At 37.2% G+C, this 24,748-nt stretch overlaps 1 protein-coding gene across 1 annotated transcript in view; it reads left to right on the top strand.

Moving 5' to 3' along the window:
- LOC306877035 (neural cell adhesion molecule 2-like) overlaps positions 1 to 24,748 on the top strand; it is a 213,201-nt gene that overhangs the window by 160,378 nt on the left and 28,075 nt on the right. The window contains exons 8-12 of the mRNA XM_079428556.1: positions 1,103 to 1,248; positions 10,583 to 10,733; positions 12,960 to 13,147; positions 15,030 to 15,126; positions 23,402 to 23,575. Coding sequence (XP_079284682.1) covers positions 1,103 to 1,248; positions 10,583 to 10,733; positions 12,960 to 13,147; positions 15,030 to 15,126; positions 23,402 to 23,575 — 756 coding nt within the window. The remainder of the gene's footprint in view (positions 1 to 1,102; positions 1,249 to 10,582; positions 10,734 to 12,959; positions 13,148 to 15,029; positions 15,127 to 23,401; positions 23,576 to 24,748) is intronic.

Raw genomic sequence — 24,748 nt, 5'->3', positions numbered from 1 at the left:
ATAGCAAGAGAAAGAGATTATGCTGATAAGATTTTTTCTCACTGTTTTGCTGTTCTCTTTTATTTATCTGCTATTATTGTGCGCCCTGCGGGAAAGCGTTTTTTGATGCATATTCATCAGGTTAAACGCTGCGATGGTGTCACCTCTTTGCTTGAAGGCTGCCGTTGTTGTACATCAGTTACCCTACTAATGAGCATTGCTACACAAGACAAGCCTTATCATAAATTTATGATGAGAATCTTAAGTATTCCTATGCCACACAACCCCTGCAGTTAACTAATGTTTATTTACCAGTGGGAGCCTGTTAGATTCAAATAGCAACAGATGTGTTGTGCTTGTCAATGTGCTGTGTCTTTTTCTGAACCTCAGACAGCAAAATGCTGACCTTTCTCCAATATTCTGTTGTTTTCTCTCCCAGCCCATGAAGGATTTTTGATTGTCAGACCAGAATGATGTTGTTGACGCAAAGTTCAGTCTGATATTTACTGAATCGTTACCCAAGTGCAATCAATCAATCAATCAACTTTTATTCAAGACACAGAGGTCCATAGAGACAACACAGTACAAATATATACATAAATATAAAACAATACAAAACATTTAAGAATGATGCAAATGAGGCATCATTTAAAACATATACAGGCTTCGGGTCCAATGTTTCCAAAAGCAAGATGTATAACTTGTGTCACTCTTAGAAACATCAGCTATGGACATAATAATCATATTCTTAGACCCTGTCAGTCTGCACATGAATCCATATATAAAATTTCTTAAGACAGCGTTAAAAGTGGGCACATTATTAGACACAAACATTTCAATATGTACTCTGGAAGAGAAATCTTTATTGAGTAATAGATTGAATGTCCAGAGGGAAAAAAATATATTTTTTGTATGTAGGCATATTCTGTAGATGATATGAAGCTCATAGAGACACATTCTACATCTTTATTCTGAAATGAAAAGATGCTTACATCACAGCTATTGGATTTCTTCTGTGTGTAAAGGCAAGCTTGAGTGTCTAAGCTTGAGTGTTTTTTCCAGTTGTATGTTTGTCGTTTGTCTTTTGTCTTTGTCACATTCCTCTGTTGTCCCTCTCTTGCAGTCCAGCCCCACATTACTAAGCTAAGGAACGTAACAGCTGTGGAAGGCAGCGCTGCTATGATCTCCTGCAAGGCTGAAGGTGAACCTTTGCCTGAAATCTCCTGGAGGAGAGCGAGTGATGGACACAGCTTTTCAGATGGAGATAAGGTACAATATTTACTTAGTTTTTTTTTGTATCTGTGCAAAAAGTTTGGCCTAGTAAGATGTTGTTGTTTTTAACTTAAAGTTTTAACAGGGATTTTTTATGTTTTATGCCCACAAAGGCTACATTTATTTGATAATGTTGTGAAATATTATATTAAATATTATTAGAGTTATTTAAAATAACTTTTTAAATATATTGTAATGTGATGGCAAAGCTGAATTTTCAGCAGCCATTAGTGCAGACCCTTCAAAAATAATTCTAATATTCTGATTTCTTAATGTTATAAATCATGAAAACTACGATGCACCATTCTCAGGATTATTTGATGAATAGAAAGTTCAAAAGGATAGCATTTATTTAAAATCTTTTTTTTTTCTTTAACATTTTCAATGTCTTTACTGACTTTTAATCAATTTGATGCATCCATGCCAAATAGGTGTTGTTGTTGTTGTTGTTTTTTTGTTTTTTTGTTTTATTTTGTTGTAATTTTACTGGCACTAAACTTTTGAATGGTAGTCTGTTGTTTTGATGTAATGAACGTTAAAGCAATGTAATAAGTTTGGGACAGCAACAAGATATTTCTTTTTTTGAGTGTTACGGACATCTACTGTAATTTTGATAGTGTACCATAAACTACTTTCAAGAACACTTATACACTGAAAAAAAAAATCACACTGAATTAAATATGAAATTTAGAAGTAGAAAGATTCAAATAGTTCTCTCCTGTCAAATGTACTCCAACTTCAAAAAAATCTTTTCCACAATGTATGGTATTTGCAGGTTATTTCAACCACCATTTCCTCTCAGTCACTAAACAGTGCAGCATTTTATCAGCACATTAACTGCCAGATATGTGTGACGCTCGGTCTTTGCTCACGCCCACTGTAATAGTCATGGACATTAGAGGATATAATAGACTAGCACGCAGAGACACAGCCCTGAGGCACGCTCAGTCTGTGTACCGGTTGAAGGCTGAAGAAGGCTTTCTGTTTTCCAATAATGCTCTGCATTTCCTACCGGCATGCTCCGTGTCTGTGCTGAATGCGAATGCGGCTGCAGAATGGCAAATGCGATTGCAGCGGCCAGGCGGGAAAGATGATGGGAACAGAAACTGTCAAAGAGCATTAGAATTCTGTGAAAGGTGGGTTGTTGGCGTCAAAAATAGAGGCAAACGGAGCCTGACTCCAGGGAGGAACTGTGAAAAGACTCCCCATTACAGTTAATCTAGCGAGAGCTGCTCGGATAGTGATTAGAATAGCCTGCATAGCTGGGAAATGAAAGAGGATTCACAAAGAGGTGTAGGAGAGCAGTGACGCTTGCCGCCACTCAATATGAACAAAATGAGTTTGATTTAAGCTGCTCTTTCAGAGGTTTGGGGATGTGGAGGTAAGGTAGGGGAGTTAGTCTGCTACAAATACACAGGGGCCGGGACCAAACCTGTGCTCTGAATTCAAAAGTTGCAAACAATTGATCTGGGAGCCTCTTCCCTCCCCTCCGTTTTACTCTGAACGGTTAAAGTAAGAGTTCAAAATGGACACCATTCACTGTTAGGAAAGAATTGAATGGTAGAGCTGTGCGGAGAGAGATTTGACATTTGGCACTTTAGCACAATCTATGGGGGCCAATTAACAGCCTAGAGTAATATGACTCACTTGATGTCTACATGCAGAAAAAACAAATTAAACATTTTGTGCATTAAATAAAATGGCTAAATCTTGGTTTTTATATATATTTTTATATGATTGAAATATTGTTATTATTTAAAATAACTGTTTTCTACTCTAAAGTATTTTTAAGCTGAATTTTCAGCAGCCATTACTACAGTTTTCAGTATCACATGGTCCATCAGAAATCATTCTAATATGCTGATTTGGTGCGCAAGACACATTTCTTATTATTATGTTATTACAGCGTTTAAAATGTCTTATTATAATGTTATTACAATGTCTTATTACAATGTTTAAACCAGTTGTGCGGCTTAACATTTTTGTAGATTCTGTCATGAATAGGAAGTTCAAAAGAATTATTTTTTTGTAACAATATAAAAGTCTTTACTGTCACTTTTGAATATTTTAATGCATCCTTGCTGAGTAAAAGTATTCATCTCTTAAAAACATCTGACCCCAAACTTTTGAATTCTACAGTATGTTATATAAATACATACATTTTTTTTTTTTTCATTGACTGGGCCACCAAAAAAAGCACTGTTGGTGCCAGTTTATCCTTAAGTCTTTTTTTGTTTTTCCTGCTTTTAACCAGCGAGAAACAGTTACCATTTTCCAAAAACCAGCTTTCCTGTCTTATAGTTCGCTTAAAAATTATTTTATTTGTTCCATGGAACACAATAGATCATCCTGGGACACTATTTTCAATGTAATAAACGTGAATGAGAAGACAGGTTGTCAGATGACAAAAAGCACCATAAAATTATGCAGTTTGATAGATTACTGTGACAAAATAAAAATGAAATAATCGTTTGTTTTAACCCTTGTGCGACCTTATGGACATTTTTGTCCATTTCAGTTTAGTTTTTTGTTATAAGTGTGCCTGTGTTAATGCCAACTGCATTAATTTTGGCTCAGGTGATTATTTTTATTGGAATTGTAATATTTCACCCTCATTTCATTCAAAAAATAAATTTTACCCTCCGTACAAAAAATACTCACACTCAGGACCTTAAGGACAAAAATGTGCCCATTGAAACCCATTAAAACTGCTATTTTTAATCGCAGTGCCGTTTAACTGTAAAATGATGCAATTTGTGTTAATAGGCTTTCATTCTGTTGGCAAGGCTTCAAAATTATTATTTTTACTATTTTTTACCAGATGGTGCCATTTTTTCAGGTTTCGTCTATAAAGGGTCTATAAAGCAAATACTCGCTTTATTCCTGTTTTCTGCTTCTGCATATTATAGAGCCAATTGGATAAATAATGCAGCTATAATTGTGTAGGTGTGTTGGTATAGATGTCAGAGTGTGGTATGTATGTGTGTCATAAAAACAATTGAGTGTGTGTGCTTGTAATATTTGAGAAAGAAAAACTCTACTGTAAATCACATATCCAAGCACTGTGTGCACCAGCAGAGTTTTGCTGGCATCTAATGGGGAAAATTTGGTACTGCGTCCAAACAAAATCTTACTGAGAGCTAATTTTTTTAGATATCAACCTCAACTTTGGAACACGGCTTGTTTAGATTTATGGCTTTGATTTTCTAGCAGGTTTAGAGTTCAGCATGTAACATAAAATATATATTTTACATAATATATTATTCATAAAGCATTTTCATAAACTTAAACTTCTATAACTTTTTTTTGTTTCATTTTTTTAAACTTCAATGATAATCTGCCATGGGTCTTCTTTAAAATGAGACCAAACTTAACTCTGTGCTCCCAAGCTAAAAGATTTTATGCAATAGGTACACAAAATTCTTACACTCAGTGCCTTTTGGACAAAAATGTCCCCATTGAAACCCATTAAAACAGCTATTTTTAATCGCAGTGCCGTTTAACTTTAAATGATGCAATTTTTGTTAATAGGCTTTCATTCTGTTGGCAAGGCTTCAAAATAAATTTTTTACCAGATGGTACCATTTTTTCAGGTTTGGTCTATAAAGCGTCTATAAAGCAAATACTTGCTTTATTCTTGTTTTCTGCTTCTGCATATTATAGAGCCAATTGGATAAATAATGCAGCTATAATTATGTAGGTGTGTTGGTATCATTTGGTACCAACAATTGGTATCAATTGGTAAATCATTTTCAGAAACTTAAATCTGTATTATAACTCTTTTTTTGTTTCACTTTTTAAACTTTTACTTCAACAATAATCTGCCATGGGTCTTCTTTAAAATGAGACCACACTTTAGTCTCTGCTCCCAAGCTTCCAATTTTTATGATCGTTTTTTTGACATGGACATTTTTGTCCACTATGGACCTAAATTTATGGACCTAACTTTTTTTTATTGATGCACAAGGGTTAATAAGGTCTTTTGAATGAATTGGTCTGATTAATTTGTGAACGAATCAAACTCACTTCAATCACACTTTACTTCGTTACTGTACTTAAAGCTGCAGTCCGTAACTTTTACCTCTTTGGAATTGCAGTTTCTTGCGGAATTTTTTTCTGTGCGTGAGGTTATGATTCGGTGTTCCGGCAGGATGAATCTAATGTTTTGAGGTGAATGTGTAGTCGTCAGTCACTGCACCTGTGTGGATATTTACTGTACTTCGCAATCACAGATTCTAGCCTATGTCTTGTAATATATGACCCAAATCAGAATTTTCACCGGATATTGCCATCTGAACAAGTAAGTAACATGTCTGCCACGTTTGTTCTGCCCAACTGAGGAAAAAACCATTACAATAAATTGTGCTACCAATGGTGATTAAATCTAAAGATCAGTTAGCTCATAGCACATCTAACTGTGCAAAGTATTATCATTGTTATACTTTGTTCTCAAATTATTAATGTTAACAACATCAGCATTGCGTTACTATGAGTATAGTATTAGCGTGTAGATTTCAATTTCTGTACAGACTAATATCTAATTGTCATACGATTCGAATTTCATATTAAGAAATTCTTTTGGAATATAATTTAATTTCATTCACATGTGTCTCATAAACACATAATCCTTTCTGGATTACAATCCGCCATCAAAATGATAAATTTAATTATTCTAGCTGCTGTGAGATAAGGCTATAAATGATCCGTCATCTGCAGGATCCTCACATGCGATAGCCTACTAGCCGGGAAAACTTCTTCATGTTTACAGACGTGACGTAATGACATAGTGCCATGCTCGAATTTCCCGCGAAAACCTACCTGTACCACTAAAATTAGAAAACATTATTATAAGCTAACCATTGTGAATCGGGCTAAAGTAAGGTGATAGTTTTGAAGACTGGCTGGTTATGTAATTTCTCAAATATTGATTTCGGATCATTTTTAACCAAACAAAAAGTTACGGACTGCAGTGTAAAAGTTCTGTAAAAGTAAAAGTGCTCTGAGTTTGTCACACAACAGAAAAATTTGTTATTAACCACCCAGCCAAATTTGAATGATAAAAAACCCCGCCAAGTAACTAAAATAAGTTATCAAAATCTTTGAAAAATAAGCAGGACTCTCTGCTCTCAAATGCTGGGGGCGTGTCCGCTGTTGGCGCTGAAACCACGCCCACTCGCGGGAAAGCGGCGAGTGGGCGTGGGCAATTTGAAAAACTGTCAAATACAGCTACAACCTGAATGGATGCTGCTGATACTACTTCTAGTAGCTTAATTGTATTTATAAAGCCATACATGTTTGAGCGTGCAAGTTTGTTATGTAATTGTAGACGCGCGTCAGCGCTGCAGTGAGTTGAAACCTTCTCGTCGTCAAGGCGAGCGCAGCTCATGGTTGCTTAGCAATTTCTAGATGCCAATTGTGAACGTTCCATGTTTTTAAATTGTATGTATTCTGCCACATATTGATGTCTCTGGGCTAAGAACCAGGTATCCATTCACCCTAGAACCGTCCCTGCCTAGAATCTGTATATCTAACATCACAGACATTCAAAAAGACAAACTAAGAACTTGACCCCTCAACAGTTATTATAGTGTTAGGGGCGCCATTGCGTCATCGAGCCACCGTTTTAGCCCCGCCCAAAAAAAACTGAACACAGATTTGGTGAAAAACTGTTTAACGGTTTAACTCCACAATTCAGTACTACATAGTTCAGAGTCTTTGTAATGTGTTTAGAAACAATTCTCAGAATTCTCTTTTTACACGGACTTTAAGTACATTTTTCAAGTATCTGTACTTTAATGGAGTAGTTTTATTTTGAGTAACTTTTACTTTTACTTCACTGCATTCCAAAGCATAAGATCGTACTTTTTACTTCACTACATTTCATAAAACATATCATTACTTCTTATAATAATACATCACGTGCTCCAAGAGGCAGAAGCAGTGTCTGATTCATGAACAAACTGATTCTTTTCAATGAACCTGTTAAATCAGTTCACAAATCGCAACAAATGATTAATTCATGAATTGGAATGATCCGATTGCAGCTGTTCTCGAGTCGACAACTTACTGATTCAAATGATCCGTTTAGAGCGAGTCTCCAGTAAACTGAACTCACAAGTAAGAACCGGGAGATCTTGTGAGGATTTTAGGATTAATTATTGTAACTGAAAATCATATTTAGGTCAAAACTGTCAGTTGTTTGTGAAATAAATCTGCTTTAAAGGGTGATCTATTTAAGCCCACTGAAATGCTTGAACTTAAGTTGGAGCTAACCTCTGCAGGACACCGGCCCTCCATGACCGAGTTTGGACAGCCCTGGTTTAGATCAGCCGAGTAGACCGATATGAATGTTTATTCATAACCATACTGAAAATAAGTAAATATTGTTAGCTGATGCTAACTGTCTAGCTAACAAGCTTGCTGGTGGTAAGTTGAGGAAATTTTTTGATATAAAATTTGATATACTGTAAATAATATTTTTATTCAACCACCTAGATAGATTACATCTGAGGGAAAAAGAAAGGTTGTGATGTTCAGAACATGGTAACTACAGTAATTATCAAAGTGGGAAGTGATGCCCTCTGGGGCCATTTGGCCAGGGGTGTTTTTACACCACAGACAAGGTTTGAGAAGAAAAAAATCATTATGAAAATATAATTATATTTTCCTTAAAATCTTCTTTCTCAGGCCTAATTCTCATGTCATATATAACTGTGACGTTTTGCAAAACAACAAGCTTCAAACCACTTTTTTCTTACTGGTGAAAATTAGATGGTCAAATCTGTTTTCATGCAGGTACGTCGCAGTGTAAGCTTCACAGTGAACATTACTACATTACTCTCGTCAACGTAGTCCATATCAACAACAAAATATATATCTTATAGTGGTCCCAAGTATTTTGAGCAGTAGAATTATAAAAATATGTACTAATATAAAATTAAATTAAGTAGTCTATATAAAATTGCTAAATAAATTATCAGTACTTTTTTACTTAAGTACATAAAAAAATCGAATACTTTTGTACTTTCATTCGAGTAAAATTGAAAAACCATTACTTTTACTTTTACTGGTGTAATATTTTATAATATGTATCCGTACTTTTCCTCAAGTACTTGATTTGTGTACTTCGTCCACCACTGGTGAATACTGACTTAAATTTCTCTGTTTCTCACACAAAGCTGTTGCATGGCTTCAAAATACTTGAAATACAAAGCACAAATCATACGAGTTGCTTTTATGATACTTTTATGATGTTAGTATGACTTATGATCTTTTTTTAAGCTTGAAAGCCTTTCATTGTAATTGCATAGAAAGTCAGTGTTCCGAATTTCTTCTTTTGTGTTCCACAGAAGAAAGAACATTATAGGGTTTGGAACGACAGAATTTTTATTTTTGAGGGGTGAATTATCCCTTTAAGCTGGTGTGACCTGTTTCTTTCAGCAGGGAGCGGCAGGGAAATGGCTCTGGCTGCTGTGATGCATGTGTCAGCGTGAGAATGGAGATTAGTGACTGACTGAGGGCAATTTTGGTCAGCTCGGATGATGAGCGGGGTGTTGAGACAGGAAGACAGGCCTCAAAACTGTCATCATGCACTGCCTCTCATTAACCACACTACTGCTCACTCTCACTAATCAAAACTGACACCGCCACACATCCCTCTACTGCTTATTATGCAGTGAACACTTCAGAGGGCAGTTGGAAAAACTGAAGAGTTGATTTACATCAGAGCAGTGTTGTGGTCTGTGAAACATGTCTGTGTGATGTCTCCTCGACTTGGATGGTTAAACAGTCTGAAATCCACGTTTGTAAGGGTCTCGGACTGTTTGTAGTTCTTTAGGGACCGACAGTGTACTCAGTGATGATTATCTATTTTGGGATTATGCTGTTCTATGGCTTTCATATACTCTCATGGATTTACATTTTTTTTGCCAGTGATTCGAAAAAGCCTGATGTTTTGGAAGCTGTAGTAAAATGGGAGTTTTTTTGTGTGTTTTACATAGGCATACAGTTTTCACACAAAGGGACATTTCTGGTCATTTTAGAAGAGGTTGGCATTAACGTGATGCTTAGCTTACATTGTAATACTCTAAGCATTAAAATACTACTATATTTCAAACATTTGCGGTCGGAATTATTTTTTTATTTTATTTTTTATGGAAAACGTCTCTTACGCTCACTAAGGCTGCATTTATTTGAATAAACTGACAGTAAAGACAGTAATATTGTAAAATATTTTAAAAGTAACATTTGTTTATTCCTGTAATGGCAGAGCTGATTTTTCGACATCCATTACTCTAGTCTTTAGTGTCACACGATCTTCAGAAAACATTCTGATATACCGAATTGGTGCTCAGGAAACATTATTGCGCTGTTTAATATCTTTGTGAAAATCACAATGCATTATTTTCAGGATTACAATGCATTTATTTGAAACAGAAATCTTTAAATGTCCTCACTGTCACTTTGATCAATGCATCCTTGCTGAATAAAATCATTCGTTTCTTTCTCACTTTAAAAAAAAAAAACTGTTCAAACCCCAGACTTTTGAATAGTAACCATCTTGGATTTATTTTCTATGCACTTAGCTTGGGATTGCAATTTCATGCTGCTTTAGAATTTGTCGACTAGAAGCTATCTTTGAAGGCGGTATAATTACGCTTCCTACCTTTTGGAACATTCTTGGTAGCATACTTATCATGCCTTGAAATCCTGTGTGGATAGGCTACTTGCTTTGGCACAGAGCCTGTATGCACAATATCACCTAATAGACTATACTACATCTACTATTCTTTTGCAGCATTGGTGCCTTGCATCACAATACCGTTGTCGCTATTTTATACAAGCATATAGGCTATATAACACCTCTTATGTAACACCGGTTTTCTCATAACATCCCTTAATTGTGTCTTATAGCTTTATGTTCTTTATTTAGAAGGAGTGATGGGATCAGAACATGATGCAGTACTAACACGAATATGCATCCCTGTGGAAGAACTACGTTTGAGTTTAACCTGTTAAGAAATACCACTGTTGAACATTTGTACTCCCAAAGCCACAAGTCGGACAACAGTGTGTGGGAAGTTAGAAATGGTTCTGTACTCATTTACCGTGAGAAATGTGAGGGGAAAGCAGATGAAACACTTAAGGTGTGTTAAAAGCCTCTCTGCACCCTTCCTTCCCATGAATCCTCTAAAAACCCGGTCCTCGTGGGTCATGCCTTAATCCCCACATCTTGCTATTACACGATTTTATACTTAATCCTACAACCTTGGCTCTCTGATTATCTGGTTTATCTGTTTTTCAAATACGTGAAGCATGTGATGTTTTTTAGAGTCCGGACGGCCGTGTGGAGGTGCGAGGCCGTTATGGCGAATCCATGCTGACTATTGTTGGAGTCAAGCTATCTGACTGGGGACGCTTTGACTGTGAGGCTCTCAGCAGGATCGGTGGACATCAGAAGAGCATGTTCTTGGATATTGAGTGTGAGTGGTTTGAATTGGTCACACATTGCAGTAAACTGAATTGTTATTTGAATATAAGTGTCAGGAAAGGTAAAATTCAAGAATTGTATATCATAAAAAAATAATTATTAAATTGAACTAATTAAGCATATGTGACCCTGGACCACAAAACCAGTCATAAGTAGCACTGGTATATTTGTAGCAATAGTGCATTGTATTGGGTCAAATTATTGATTTTTCTTTTATGCCAAAAATCATTAGGATATTAAGTAAATGTTCAATGAAGATATTTAGTAAATTCCCTACCGTAAATATATCAAAACTTAATTTTTGATTAGTAATATGCATTGCTAAGAACTTCATTTGGACAACTTTATAGGCGATTTGCTCAATATTTGTTTGCACCCTCAGATTCCAGATATTCAAATAGTTGTATCTCGACCAAATATTGTCCCATCCTAACAAACCATACATCAATGGAAAGCTTATTTATCCAGGTTTCAGATGGAAATTTACCCTAATAACTGGTTTGGTGGTCCAGGGTCACATATTTATTCACTAAAAGTTGGTTGGATATTTATTCAGAATTGGAACTATTTTTCTAAACAACGTTCAATACTGTCAAGATTTTATTACAGTTTTGCTAAGATTTTAACACACTACCATTATATGTCCACCACGTTCTTTTCAGATAATTTCATAATTATAAATATGACGTTCTTCATTTTGTAGAAAATGTACCTTGTTGAAACATTAAACATGGAAGTGAGTGTAGAATTGTACCCTTCTTTATATTATTATTATATTAAAAAAATAAAATATAGTGAAATACACCTGTTAGGCGCTTTCTTCGATTACTCCTTTATGTAACCATAGCTTTCAGCCATAAGTAGATGTCATCGGGTGGTTTCCAACCTTCCTTTTGACCCTTACCAAAACCCTCTCCAGTTAGTGGGTCGGCAATGGTGGCCAAGTCACTGCCCATCTGCTCATGAGTTCCAGCTTTCTTCCTCTCTCTTGCTCCGTATCCAGCATGAATCGCTCAGCCTCTGCTCCCATCCTACTAGCAGCATGTTTCTTGCTCTTCTTGTCCATGGCTAAAGCTGACATCAGCCGCCACACTGATTTGGCAGGAAAGCCTCTACAACCTATTTCCACCAGAAACAGCCATGCCTGACATCCTTTGTCTTTCCACTCCTGACAAAAAAAATATATATATATATATATATATATTTAATATAATAATGCTAAATAATAAATAATAAATTCTGGTAAATTATTTTTCTGGTAAATATTCCTTTTAAAAATAATGCTTTTCTCCATCAAAATTTTCCATCACAGAAATGATAGGGCCCTATGTATATAATTTAATTTAATTTAATATTTTACTATTATCTATATATTTAATAGTTTTTAATTTTATAGAATATATTTATTTATATTTAACGTATTTATTGGTGATCTATACTCATAATGATATGTATAATAATAATAATAATAATAATAATAACAAAACAAAATTACAATTTTGTTTGATTTTAATTCTTCTTCCCAAAATTCAAATTCAAATTACAGTTCTGTATCTTGTATCCTTAGACTCAGTAGCAGCAGCAGGGTGGATATATATCTCATTATGGGGTGCAGTGGAACAGACCATCTAGCACTGTTGCTAATATACCCATTCATTCAGTCTCAATCTGTCACCGATGTGACGCTGTGAGCTGCATCAATCTCTTTAATGGAAAAAATGGGTGTGATTGTGAGTGTGCTGTTTCTGTGTGTCTATGTACTGTATGTGTGTGTCTGCCAGTGTGTGTGGGTGTACGACTGAGAAATCACATATAATGCAGCATTTCCCAATACCACAGTACTCTCTATCCCACACTCTCTGCCTCATTGCATTTCTCTAACATACTGCCAAATGAAATCTTCCACCACCCACTGCATTGTGGGGGAAGAGGGGGTTTGAGTTTTTGCAGCTTGTTCTGAAAAATTAGAGGCAACCGGCGAGAAGTGGCCATGCTTCAGATTGAGTTTGATTAGGAGCCCATTTTACCTGGGTGAAAGAGAACTCCATGATAAAGCGTTTGGTTAACGCGTATGTGGAAGCTCTGGAAGTACGTGCCTGGTACATGCTAGTATTTAATTTAGACTTCGGGCAGCTAATCTTGAATGAGTTTTTGATGGATGACTGTTAGAAGAGCTAGGTGTGCCATAACTGAGCACTCCTTTACCGTTCTTTCACAGATGCACCAAAGTTCCAGACCAACCACACTATATTTTTCTCGTGGGAAGGGAACCCAGTCAACATTAGCTGTGATGTTATGTCTAACCCTCTGGCCACAATGCTGTGGAGACGGGAAAAGTTGACCATCCCTAGTGAGGGTGTTGGAAACATGCGTGTACACAGTGCCCCTGGCAGATCACTCCTCGAGGTACAGTAATCCACCCACAGTTTTTAACATTTTTCTTATTACTATTGAATTTTTTGTGTTTGCTCATCTAGATAAGAGAGCCAGGAGAGTTAGACATTGATGATATCCAGGCCTTAGCCCACTGGTGGCATTCAAGTAGTTAGGAGTCATTTTAAAATAAAATGTATTTATTACATTGCACTTTGTTACAGTTTAATTATTAAAATTGTAAAATTATTTATTTATCATTGGAAATATATTTTTCTAAAAAAAAAAAATCTAAAATGTCTTAACAGCAATGAATTTAATTTTAATTTTATTACATTTTTGCTAAAACTTCAGTACACCACCATAAGATGTTCACCACATTGTTTTCAGTAAAAATACTATATATATTATTATAATTATATAAATTTTAATATTAATATTAATTCATATTAATTACAGTATTACTTATTATATTTTTTTATATTTTTAATTTACTTTAATTTTAATTTAATTATTCTTTTTTTTATTAATCTGCTATCAATGCTGCCTTCAGATTTGTTTAAAAAGCTTTAAAAAATCATAATAAAAGATACTGAAAAGATACTATTTAAATAAGATACAATTAAATATTTTAAATAAGTAAATGTTATTGTATAAAAAATATAAATGAATAAAACTATCTACGGTATTATAAAACCAATTTGTACAGTATTTACGTGTTACAGGCGGCTGATCATGATAATTCTTTTTTTAAGTACACCATGTAAAATATCAAAAGTTGAGAAAACAAAAGTTTAAGGCAACCAGCTTCAGCAGACTTTTGAATTTTCTCAACTTGTTGTTTTCAGTTTATACTTTCCGTTTATACCACGGAGGAGGGGCAGTCGTGGCCTAGTGGATAGAGAGTTGGACTTGTAACCCGAGGGTCGTGGGTTCGAGTATCAGTGAATAATCAACACTCTCTCCACCCTCAATACCACGACTGAGGTGACACCCTTGAGCAAGGCACCAAACCCCCAACTGCTCCCCGGGCACCGCAGCATTGCCCACTGCTCTGGGTATATGTTCACTACTGTGTGTGTACACTTGGATGGGTTAAATGCAGAGCACAAATTCTGAGTATGGGTCACCATATTTGGCCACACACCACTTCCCTTTCCCTTTATACAATAAAAAGATGAGAAAACTGAAAAATCTCCTACAAAAACAAGTTGAGAAAAGTCAAAAATCTGCTAAAGCTGGTTGCCTTTCACTTAAGTTTTCTCAGCTGTTGATTTTTATTTTATTTTGTTTTACTTTTGTACAATGAACAGTTTTGGTGCTGTGTTGGGTTGGCACTAGATTCTGATGAAAAATCTGTGAAACATTTTTGGTAAAACACAGGTTTAGTGAGCTAGTCAGATGTGGAAATTAATTATTGTCAGCAGAGCATGGTTTTTATCGATAACTAAAGCTAAAAATAAAAATAAAACCATAAAAAAACAGTTACTTGATATAAACATTAACTGAAATAAAATCTGTATATAAGAAAACTTGAGCTTATTCGATTTAAGCCAGTTTTCTTTAAAGTATTCCCTTTCGTTTAAAGTAATGTTTACTAAAATATAAAAAATAAACATTATTTCAAAATATTAAAAAGAACTATAATAGTATTTCAGTGATACAGATCACACTGGGCAGAGAAGATTATTTATAGTGGTACAAGCAGATTTGCCCTTTTTTTTGTCAACTCATCTGAACTAGATAAGACTCAGCAACACTTGGTTTCTCTGGAAACAGATGTGTCCTCGGCAGTTATGTTTACTAACCAAGATTAGTGTCAAATGAACACATGAACAACATAACAACAATAACTGACATTACATGTGCAAGAAAAATGTATGCATGATCACGCTAACACAACCTTGGTCCTTAGGTTACCCCGATGTCAGACAGAGATTTTGGCCGTTACAACTGTACAGCCAGAAACAACATTGGAATGCGCTTTCAGGAGTTCATCCTAGCACAGGCAGGTGAGTGTTTACCACAGGTTCAACTAATCCATATGAATAATGTATCTGCCAGTAGCTGTGTGACAAAGGTGAAGGTTTTAAAGGTGTTTGTTAACGTACTTTCTTTTATTCCAGTTTAACATGTAGAGACAATAATATGGGTTATTCATAGAAACTCCGGAGGACTGTCAACACTTTGGCACAAGTTGAGATTTCTAATGTCACTATGGTCCTTTCAAGCCTCAAAGGTGAAGTGTGCAATTTCTGTGACTTTAATTAAGTGAAATTGAAAAAGAGTTTCAGATTCAAACAGAGTTCCCAAATGCTCACCATGCTTTTAGCATTTGAAAATAGAGGTCATTCCAAACTTACTTTTGAGAAAGTTATCCGTTAGTATTCCTATTCATCTCGATGGCAGTTGCTTGAAATGTAGAAGATGGCAGTTAGTGACAAACACTTTTAAGAGCTCAAATAATCGATCACTGGAAAAACACCTTGAATAATAAAATAAAATAATTATGACTTGAATGTTGCTTCCAAAAAAAAAAAATATTTGATTAAATAGAACAGATGACTGCTTTTGAATGGCCGTCAATGGAGAAACAGCCTTTTTGGGCTCAGGTAGTGTTATTTACATGCTGAACATCCAAACTGTGACCCTGGGGTCTAAAATTTCTATTTTCCATCGTCCATTTCTAGCTCAACCAAAGGCATGAGTTTGGGACGGGACTATCTGTTTCCCAGAGTATTGGCAAGTGGGGTGTAAGGAACTTTCAGGAAGCCAATGTCTGTCCACATACATGTAATCTCCTCACAGTGTTCCTCAGCAGATAATAATGGCTTTGTATCAGGCTGAACACCATGGCAGCTCTGGAAGTAAACAGCTGGCAATAATGTGTTTTGAGTTACTCAAGCTTTGAAGAGCTTATGGCAGTAGACTTCAAATATAATGCAGATCACTCTGACGGATTGTTGTCCACTATATTGTTTGTGTCTTGAAATGTACAATACAATACATGTAAATGTGTGTACAGTATGTGCTTGCCTTATTATATACTCTTTTATCTCTCATACTAGCAGACAGACAAAAGTGGATTCTGTGGCACAACTTTTCTTTTCTGTCCATCTTAGTGTCTTCTTCCATAAGTCTCACTCTGTTCTGCTATCTTTCTCACTGGCACTTCCTCTGTATGATCCTCTATTACACACACAAATTTGTTTCTCTCTATCTTCCTGCTGCCTCTCCCTGTTTCATTTACTATTTCTCTCTCCACCAGAGGTCTCGGCTCTCCCACTCTCAGATGCTTGTTATTCAGAGCAGTTTGTGTACTCTGGCTTGGCAAGGCAAAAAAAAAACAAAAAACATGAAACCCAAGCATGACTATTCCATGCCCCCTATTGTAAAGGACATGCATGAGAGGTTCAGGCAGGGTATGACATGTTTTTGTATCAGATTGGCAACATGATGATTTGTGTTACCTGATGACTATGAGTAAATTTTGGTGCTTCTGTTATGATTTAGCCTGCACTGAATCCACTTCTGAAGAAATACCATTCAAACAGATGTCATTCATAAAACTGTATTTATCCCACGCACGTAGGGCTTTAGTTTATCACATTTTGGCTAGTTTGATAAAGTTTTCAGCTCCCAGTAATTGTGTATTGCTCTACGTTTTACACATTTTATTCTGTTTAAAACATTATGTGGATGGATTTAAGCTTGTTTCACACAATCGGCTAAAAATAAAAAAATAAATAAAAAAGATCACATATTGAGTTAACTTTGAGCTCTCCACATTTTGTGGTGTTTCAAGCTGTTCCCCTTCAGGAACTCCAGCTGCGTCGGAAAACGCTATGGGAATACCTTCAGCATGACCACGCTCTGAATCACATATATACATACACACTCACTGGCCACTTTATTAGGCACACCTTGCTAGTACCGGGTTGGACCCCCTTTTGCCTTCAGAACTGCCTTAATTCTTCGTGGCATAGATTCAACAAGGTTTTGGAAACATTCCTCAGAGATTTTGGTCCATATTGACATCAGAATCAGAATCAGAAAGAGCTTTATTGCCAAGTGTGTTTGCACACACAAGGAATTTGTCTTGGTGTTATGAGCTTCCAGTACAGAAAGTACAAACATAGTGCAGACAACATATAATTAAGGTGATAAAGAACACTAATGAAGAGAATATACAATAATTAAGAATAACAATAGTAATAAAAATAAAAAATATACAGAAAAGAGACATGACCATAGACAGAACTGTGAATGTGCATGTGTCCTATGTACAGATGAAGGTTTGATGAGTTATTTACAGATACAGTACCAGGGTGTGTTATGTGTTGTTCAGGTGGGATACAGCCTGGGGGAAAAAACTGTTCTTGTGTCTGGCTGTTCTGGTGCTCAGTGATCTGTAGCGCCGGCCAGAGGGCAACAGTTCAAAGAGAGAGTGAGCTGCGTGTGAGGGGTCCAGAGTGACTTTCTTAGCCCTTTTCCTCACTCTGGAGGTGTAAAGTTCTTGGAGGCTGGGCAGAGGGGCACCGATAATTCTCTCAGCAGTCCTAACTGTCCGTTGTAGTCTTCTGATGTCTGTTTTGGTAGCTGAACCAAACCAAACAGTTATAGAAGAACATAGGACAGACTCGATGATTGCAGAGTAGAACTGTTTCAGCAGCTCCTGAGGCAGGTTGAACTTCCTTAGCTGGCGGAGGAAATACAGCCTCTGCTGGGCCTTTTTCGCAATAGAGTCAATGTGATTGTCCCACTTCAGGTCCTGGGAGATGGTGGTGCCCAGGAATCTGAATGACTCTACTGAAGTCACAGTGCTGTTCATGATGGTGAGTGGGGGGAGAGCAGGGGGGTTTCTCCTGAAGTCCACTATCATCTCCACAGTTTTGAGCGTGTTCAGCTCCAGGTTGTTAAGACTGCACCAGACAGCCAGCTGCTCAACTTCCTGTCTGTAAGCAGACTCGTCACCGTCCTTGATGAGGCCTATGACTGTAGTGTCGTCCGCAAACTTCAGGAGCTTGACAGAGGGGTCCTTTGATGTGCAGTCATTCGTATAGAGGGAGAAGAGCAGTGGGGAGAAAACGCAACCCTGAGGGGCGCCAGTGCTGATGGTGAGAGTCCTGGATGTGAGTTTGCCCAGCCTCACTAGCTGCTGCCTGTCTGTCAGGAAGCTGGTGATCCACTGACAGATGGAGGAGGGCACAGAGAGCTGTCTCAGTTTGTCTGAGAGAAGGTCAGGTATGATGGTATTGAAGGCCGAGCTGAAGTCCACAAATAAGATCCTTGCATAATTCCATGATTAATTGACATGATAGTATCACGCAGTTGCTGCAGATTTGTTGGCTGCACATCCATGATGCGAATCTCCCGTTCCACCACATCAACAAAGGTGCTCTATTGGATTGAGATCTGGTGACTGTGGAGGCCATTTGAGTAACGTGAACTCATTGTCATGTTCAAGAAACCAGTCTGAGATGATTTGAGCTTTGTGACATAGTGCATTATCCCGCTGGAAGTAGCCATCAGAAGATGGGTACACTGTAGTCATAAAGGGATGGACATGGTCAACACCAATACTAAGGTAGGCTGTAGCGTTTAAACGATGCTCAATTGGTACTAAGGGGCCCAAAGTGTGCCAAGAAAATATCCCGCACACCATTACACCACCACCACCAGCCTGAACCGTTGAGACAAGACAGGATGGATCCATGCTTTCATGTTCTTTATGCCAAATTCTGACCCTACCATCTGAATGTCGCAGCAGAAATCGAGACTCATCAGACCAGGCAACGTTTTTCCAATCTTCTATTGTCCAATTTTGGTGAGGCTGTGCGAATTGTAGCCTCCGTTTTCTGTTCTTAGCTGACAGGAGCGTCACCCGGTGTGGTCTTCTGCTGTTGTAGCCCATCTGCTTCAGGGTTTGACATGTTGTGCATTCAGAGATGGTATTCTGCATACCTTGGTTGTAACGTGTAGTTATTTGAGTTACTGTTGCCTTTCTATCATCTCTAACCAGTCTGCCCATTCTCCTCTGACCTCTGACATCAACAAGGCATTTTTGTCCACACAACTGCCGCTCACTGGATATTTTCTCTTTGTCGGACCATTGTCTGTAAACCCTAGAGATGGTTGTGTGTGAAAATCCCAGTAGATCAGCAGTTTTTAAAATACTCAGACCAGCCCGTCTGGCACCAATGTAGAATATCAGAGACTGAATCAGACAAATTTAAGATGCGATCAGAACATTGAAACATGAGAAGCTGGAATTCCACCGAGAGGCCCAAGGAAACAGGACACCGTAAATCAGATTCCTAGCTCCAACTAGTCTGAAGCAAGCAAACTAACCAGCAAGCCTCGTTCACAAAACAGCTTACAACCTTGAGACAAAAGAACACTTATTGATAATTCCAATTCAGGAAGGAGACTGTCAAATTTGGGGCAAATAATCAAGACTGATGGTCAAAAAGATGGCCATCACATGTTCCATGATTGAATTCATGAGCTTCCTTAGACTGACTTCTCCCCCATATAGAAGACAGACCAAACCAAAATTCCTTTGTCTAAAGAACATGCCTTCGTTCTCCATAGAACTACACAAAGACTTTCTTTTTCATATGCACATAAAATCATCCTAAAAGGACATTTCTATGCAGAACCCCATATTATGTTTGTAACCCACATATTAGACTATCATGTTTTAATCAAATATTATGTATGTCTTTTTAATCATTATTGAATAGCTGAAGGATTTCTATGCATGTTTGGTATGTATGAGTTTGAAAAATCATGCTTTAAATGTTTCTTCCAATCAATTCTTTGTCAAATGTATCATAGTCTTGTTATAGAAATCATGTTCAAAAGTATACTTTGCAAGAGCCTGTAAAGTTCAGACCTCTGACTGAACAGATAACATGTTGATTTATTGATCTGGTGGAGGAACAGAGCAACACCCCAAGCAAGGACAGTATCTAATTGGTCAAGATGTCCAGCTGGGACGGTCTGAAAGCTGAGTTTAAAAACTCAGGACACCATCAAACTCTCTCTTCTTCTTAAAAATGCTCTCTTGGCTCTCTTGGTCCTCTCCCTTCTCCTCTTCTTCTCTTTTGCCACAGCGTTTTGACGCTGCTCTTTGAGCGTGCTCTGCTTTCGTGTGCTCAGTTAAGTTTTGCCGCCATGCCTCGTCTCCGACTCAAGTCTGTGACCGCCTCAAAACTTCTACCAGGCACAACTCCATTGGCTTCCCAAGACGTCACTTCAACAACTACTGAACTCCCAACCAATCAGCCACTTCGGGGAACCCCTTTCCTGCAACGACGACGACACAAAGGAAACCCCTTAACACAGGAAAAGCAAGCAAGTAACACCTCCAGGTTCTAATTGAATTGGTGTATTTAATATAAATTTTAGCCTCATTGAGAAACTCAAAGCGAGGGTTAAATAAGTGATTGATGGTTGTTAAGGTCTATGCAATTGAACATATTGCTGTAAACTTCGGATTTCACATTTTCATTCTCTTAAACTCATCCTTTCCTCACTTTCTCTCTTTCTGCAACGTGTGAATGTGCGAATGCTTGTATTCATGTGTTAGATTAGTTTGTCTTAGGTTTATATAAATAAAATCTTATTTATATTGAAAAGAGAAGTATCTTGTGTTTTGTGCTCACAAGTTAATGTCTTAATCTGCCGATCTTGTTACTGTGCTATTAAATAGTGTTTTCACTACATTTTGGATTTTAATATCGAGTGCAGAGTTGATGTTATATGGCTAGGTCAATTAATCGCTGCCGCCTCAGTGATCAGCTGTAAAACAGTGATTCTGTTCAAATTCCTTATAAAATCATAAATGATTCCCTTTGAGCTAAATTAAACTATGTGCTTTAAATTACATATGAATATTACGTTTTTATTACGTTACACCAACAACTATTCCATGTTCAAAGTCACTTAAATCTCCTTTCTTCCCCATTCTGATGCTCGGTTTGAACTTCAGCAAGTCGTCTTAAGCATATCTAGATGCCTAAATGCATTGAGTTGCTGCCACATGATTGGCTGATTAGCAATTTGTGTTACCAAGCAATTGAACAGGTGTACCTAAAAAGTGGCTGGTGAGATTATATGTGTGTGTGTGTGTGTGTGTGTGTGTGTAGATGGTATACAGGAGCTTCTTGGGATAATTTCTCAAGTAAAGGCACGATGTTTACCTCTCTTCCTCCAAGGAGGTTGAGGTGGTCAGCAGGGGCTGCTGGGTGGGAGCAGCCCCAACAGGGCTCGCAAAATCCCAGGGCTATTATGTCTTCCAGTCGGGCTACCAAAATGTATCACTGACCTGCCCGACGGGCTACCTTAAAATACAGGGCTCCCATGGGTCCTTAAAAACTCTTCAATTTAGTTGTATCAAACTTAAGGCCATAAAAAGTTTTAAATACGTTAAATGGTATAAGTGAAATGTCTTATCTATAATTTCAAAAGGTCTTACAGTTGGGGACGGAAAGACAAGAATCGCGATACAGCTGGATTAAACTTCAAAAGGCAATGATGTCATTGAATAAATATGAGCGCTGCACATTTCAAATCAAAACACGACACGGATGTCTTTATGTGAATGTATCTGAAGGGAACCGACTGTTCCCGGAAACGTGTCGTTGGCAGCTTTATTTCCTCTTACCTTTAATGCTGATAAAGCAGCGTTTATGAGCGTGGACGGTGCTGCTTTGTGTACAGTTACTAACAGGGAATTTCCCTGAGGAAAATAATCGCTATATTAAGCCCCTCCTAAAATGCCACCTCGTGGCAGAGAATGAATTTTCATTTCCAATAAGCCTTTTTAGCTGCTTATGGTCAGGTCAATGTAAATATCGACCCATGTTTTTAAGCAGCAAACACGTAGTGTTGTAAATGAGAAAGAAGATAATGTGCCTTCTAAAAATCTAAACAATTAAGACAGTAATATTTATTAGTTTTAAAACATAATAATTTATATGCTTGATTTATCCCTTTTCCCTGGTCTAAAGGCTGAAATGCTGTTGTATAAGATTTTTGTTTTTGTGAAACCTGTATCTGAACTGTAAATCATGTAATTTTATGTGGCCTAATGGATAGACAGTTGGACTTGTAACCTGAAGGTCGTGTGTTTGAGTCTCAGGTCCGGCAGGGATTGTAGGTGGGGGGAGTGAATAACCAACACTCTCTCCACCCTCAACACCACGACTGAGGTGAGACCCTTGAGCAAGGCACCAAACCCCCAACTGCTCCCCGGGCGCCCTGCAGCATTGGCTGCTCACTGCTCCGGGTGTATGTTCACTACTGTGCAAAATCTGAGTATGGGTCACCATATTTGGCCACACACCACTTCCCTTTGCCTTTATGGCTTAATACTGTATGTTACCGTAGACATTGTCCAACCCTGCTCATACTGTGGTCATTCAACTTGTGCAGCTCTTAAAATGGATCATAAATAGCCTTAAGTTTATTTTTTAAAGTTCTGCAGATACCCTGTAAGTACTGAAATAAAATTCCTTCCTTCATATTTGTTAATATTTGTGTATTGAAAATGTTTTTGATTGACATTTAGACTCCTATCTTATTTTGTTTATTTAAAAAAAAAAAAATTGATTTGGGCTAGTTAAATTAATTTTCGGGCTACTAAAATCTGAAGAGTACCTGCCCGAAGGGCTACCACGGATTTAGAAATTTTGCGAGCCCTGCCCAACCGTGTTCCGGCTCCTCATTCAGGGAGCGTCGCTTCTCGTACTCCCCAGAATTTTGGAGTCAGAGTCACGCTCCCAGGCCGAAGGCTTCTAGCAAAAGGTGGATCTGCGGACCATCATTCTCGCTGGATAGTCTTTGGTTAAAAAGACCTGCTGCCTACGGCCCAGAACTTCCATGATTTTACCATGAATTTTAAGCTGTAAGAAACCTATTTAGTTATATTTAAACCACTGTAACTTGTTCTGTTTTGGCTTAATTCTCTTCTGTGATTTCCTTTGATTTTTTATTCTCTTTACTTAACTTTCAACCTTCCTTTACATTTATTTTTTATAAGATGGTAAGACAGGAGTACAGTGCATTCATTTCTAGCTGACTGTGTTTGTGGACTGAAAAGTCTCATGCTGAGAGAGCTTGGGTTGTAAAGCCCTGAAAACAGCTCTATAACTGTGTTTTCGACCCCACAGAAAGACACAAAACCAGATCCTTTGATACTCTCAGAAACTGTGGCCTCAGCACATAAATGGAGTCGTTTGTTAGTCTCTCTTCCCCTGACCCATAATTTCTCTGTCACAGATGTTCCCTCAAACCCTTACTCTGTTCGGCTGAGCTCTGTGGCGCAGCGCATGACCACGGTTACCTTCAAGAAGCCAGACTCTCATGGTGGCGTACCCATCAGTCACTACCTAGTCAAATACAAAGACATCAGCTCACAGGACTGGAAGGATGTGAAATCACAGGGGACGCAGAGTAAGTACAAAGGTTGTCCACTGCGGGGTTTTATCAATGCCTGTGTTAAACCACCAAACAAATTATTGATGAAGCAGTAGTTTCCACTTACTTCTGATTAGCTCTCTCTTTTCTTGAAAGAGAGAAATAAATACTTTCATCCCACAAGGATGCAATAAACTGAAGTAAACAGTACAAAAGATTTCTATTTAAAATAAATGCTGTCCTTTTGAACTTTCTGAAATCCTGTAAAAACATTTGAATCCTTTTTGTTTTTAACATTGATTATAATAAGAAATGTTCCTTGAACAACAAATCAGCATATTAAAATGATTTCTGAACGATCTTCTGACACTGAAGACTGGCATAATGGCTGCTGAAAATTCTGCTTTACCATCACAGAATAAATTATATTTTAAATATATTAAAATAAACAATAGTTATTTTAAGTTGTGATTATATTTCGCGATTTTACAGTTTTTATAAATGAAGCCTTGTTGCGCATAAGAGACTCAAAAACATCAAAAGACCCACCGCAAACTTTTGAATGGTAGTCTTGTTTGAGGAGTAAATGAATGAATGATTCAAAATCAATGTTGCTGATGTGTTCAAAGCAGTTATTTACTAAATATTTATTATGTCTTTAATAACTTAAAAATATCTTAAAGTATTTAAAAACGTGTATAAGTCTTGATTTCTTAGATTGTCAAAAATGAAAGATATGACTTGCTTTCTTCCGTAATGCACAAAGATTAATTTTTGAAGAGTATCATTTCCACTGTCTTCCATATAATGAAAGTGAAAGGGCATTTGTGCTATCAAACTACAAAATGAAGTTAAACACCATAAATATAAAAAAGTAGTCCATACAACTTGCGCACTGCATTACAAGTGTTCTGAGGTCACTTGGGTATCTATGTGTGAGAAGTTTCTCCTCCAGTGTATATCCCATATCAAATATGATGCCTTTGACAGCAGTGCCACTTGTAGTTCATTTCAGATCTTAAGCAGGAACATAGCACAAAAAATTATTTTCATTATATGTTTTTCAGCTTGTCTTCAGCTTGAATCCTTCATTCTCACTACATTCACACACAAAACACATTACTTCAAAAAGAATTGCCCAAACATTCAGTTCATACTGGCTTCAAGGGCCAAACTAGAAGAGTGAGAAGAGCTGTGTGTGATACAACT

This window comes from Barbus barbus (genome assembly GCF_936440315.1).
Source record: "Barbus barbus genome assembly, chromosome: 11".
NCBI lineage: Eukaryota > Metazoa > Chordata > Actinopteri > Cypriniformes > Cyprinidae > Barbus > Barbus barbus.
This window is presented reverse-complemented; position numbering and strand designations above follow the sequence as displayed.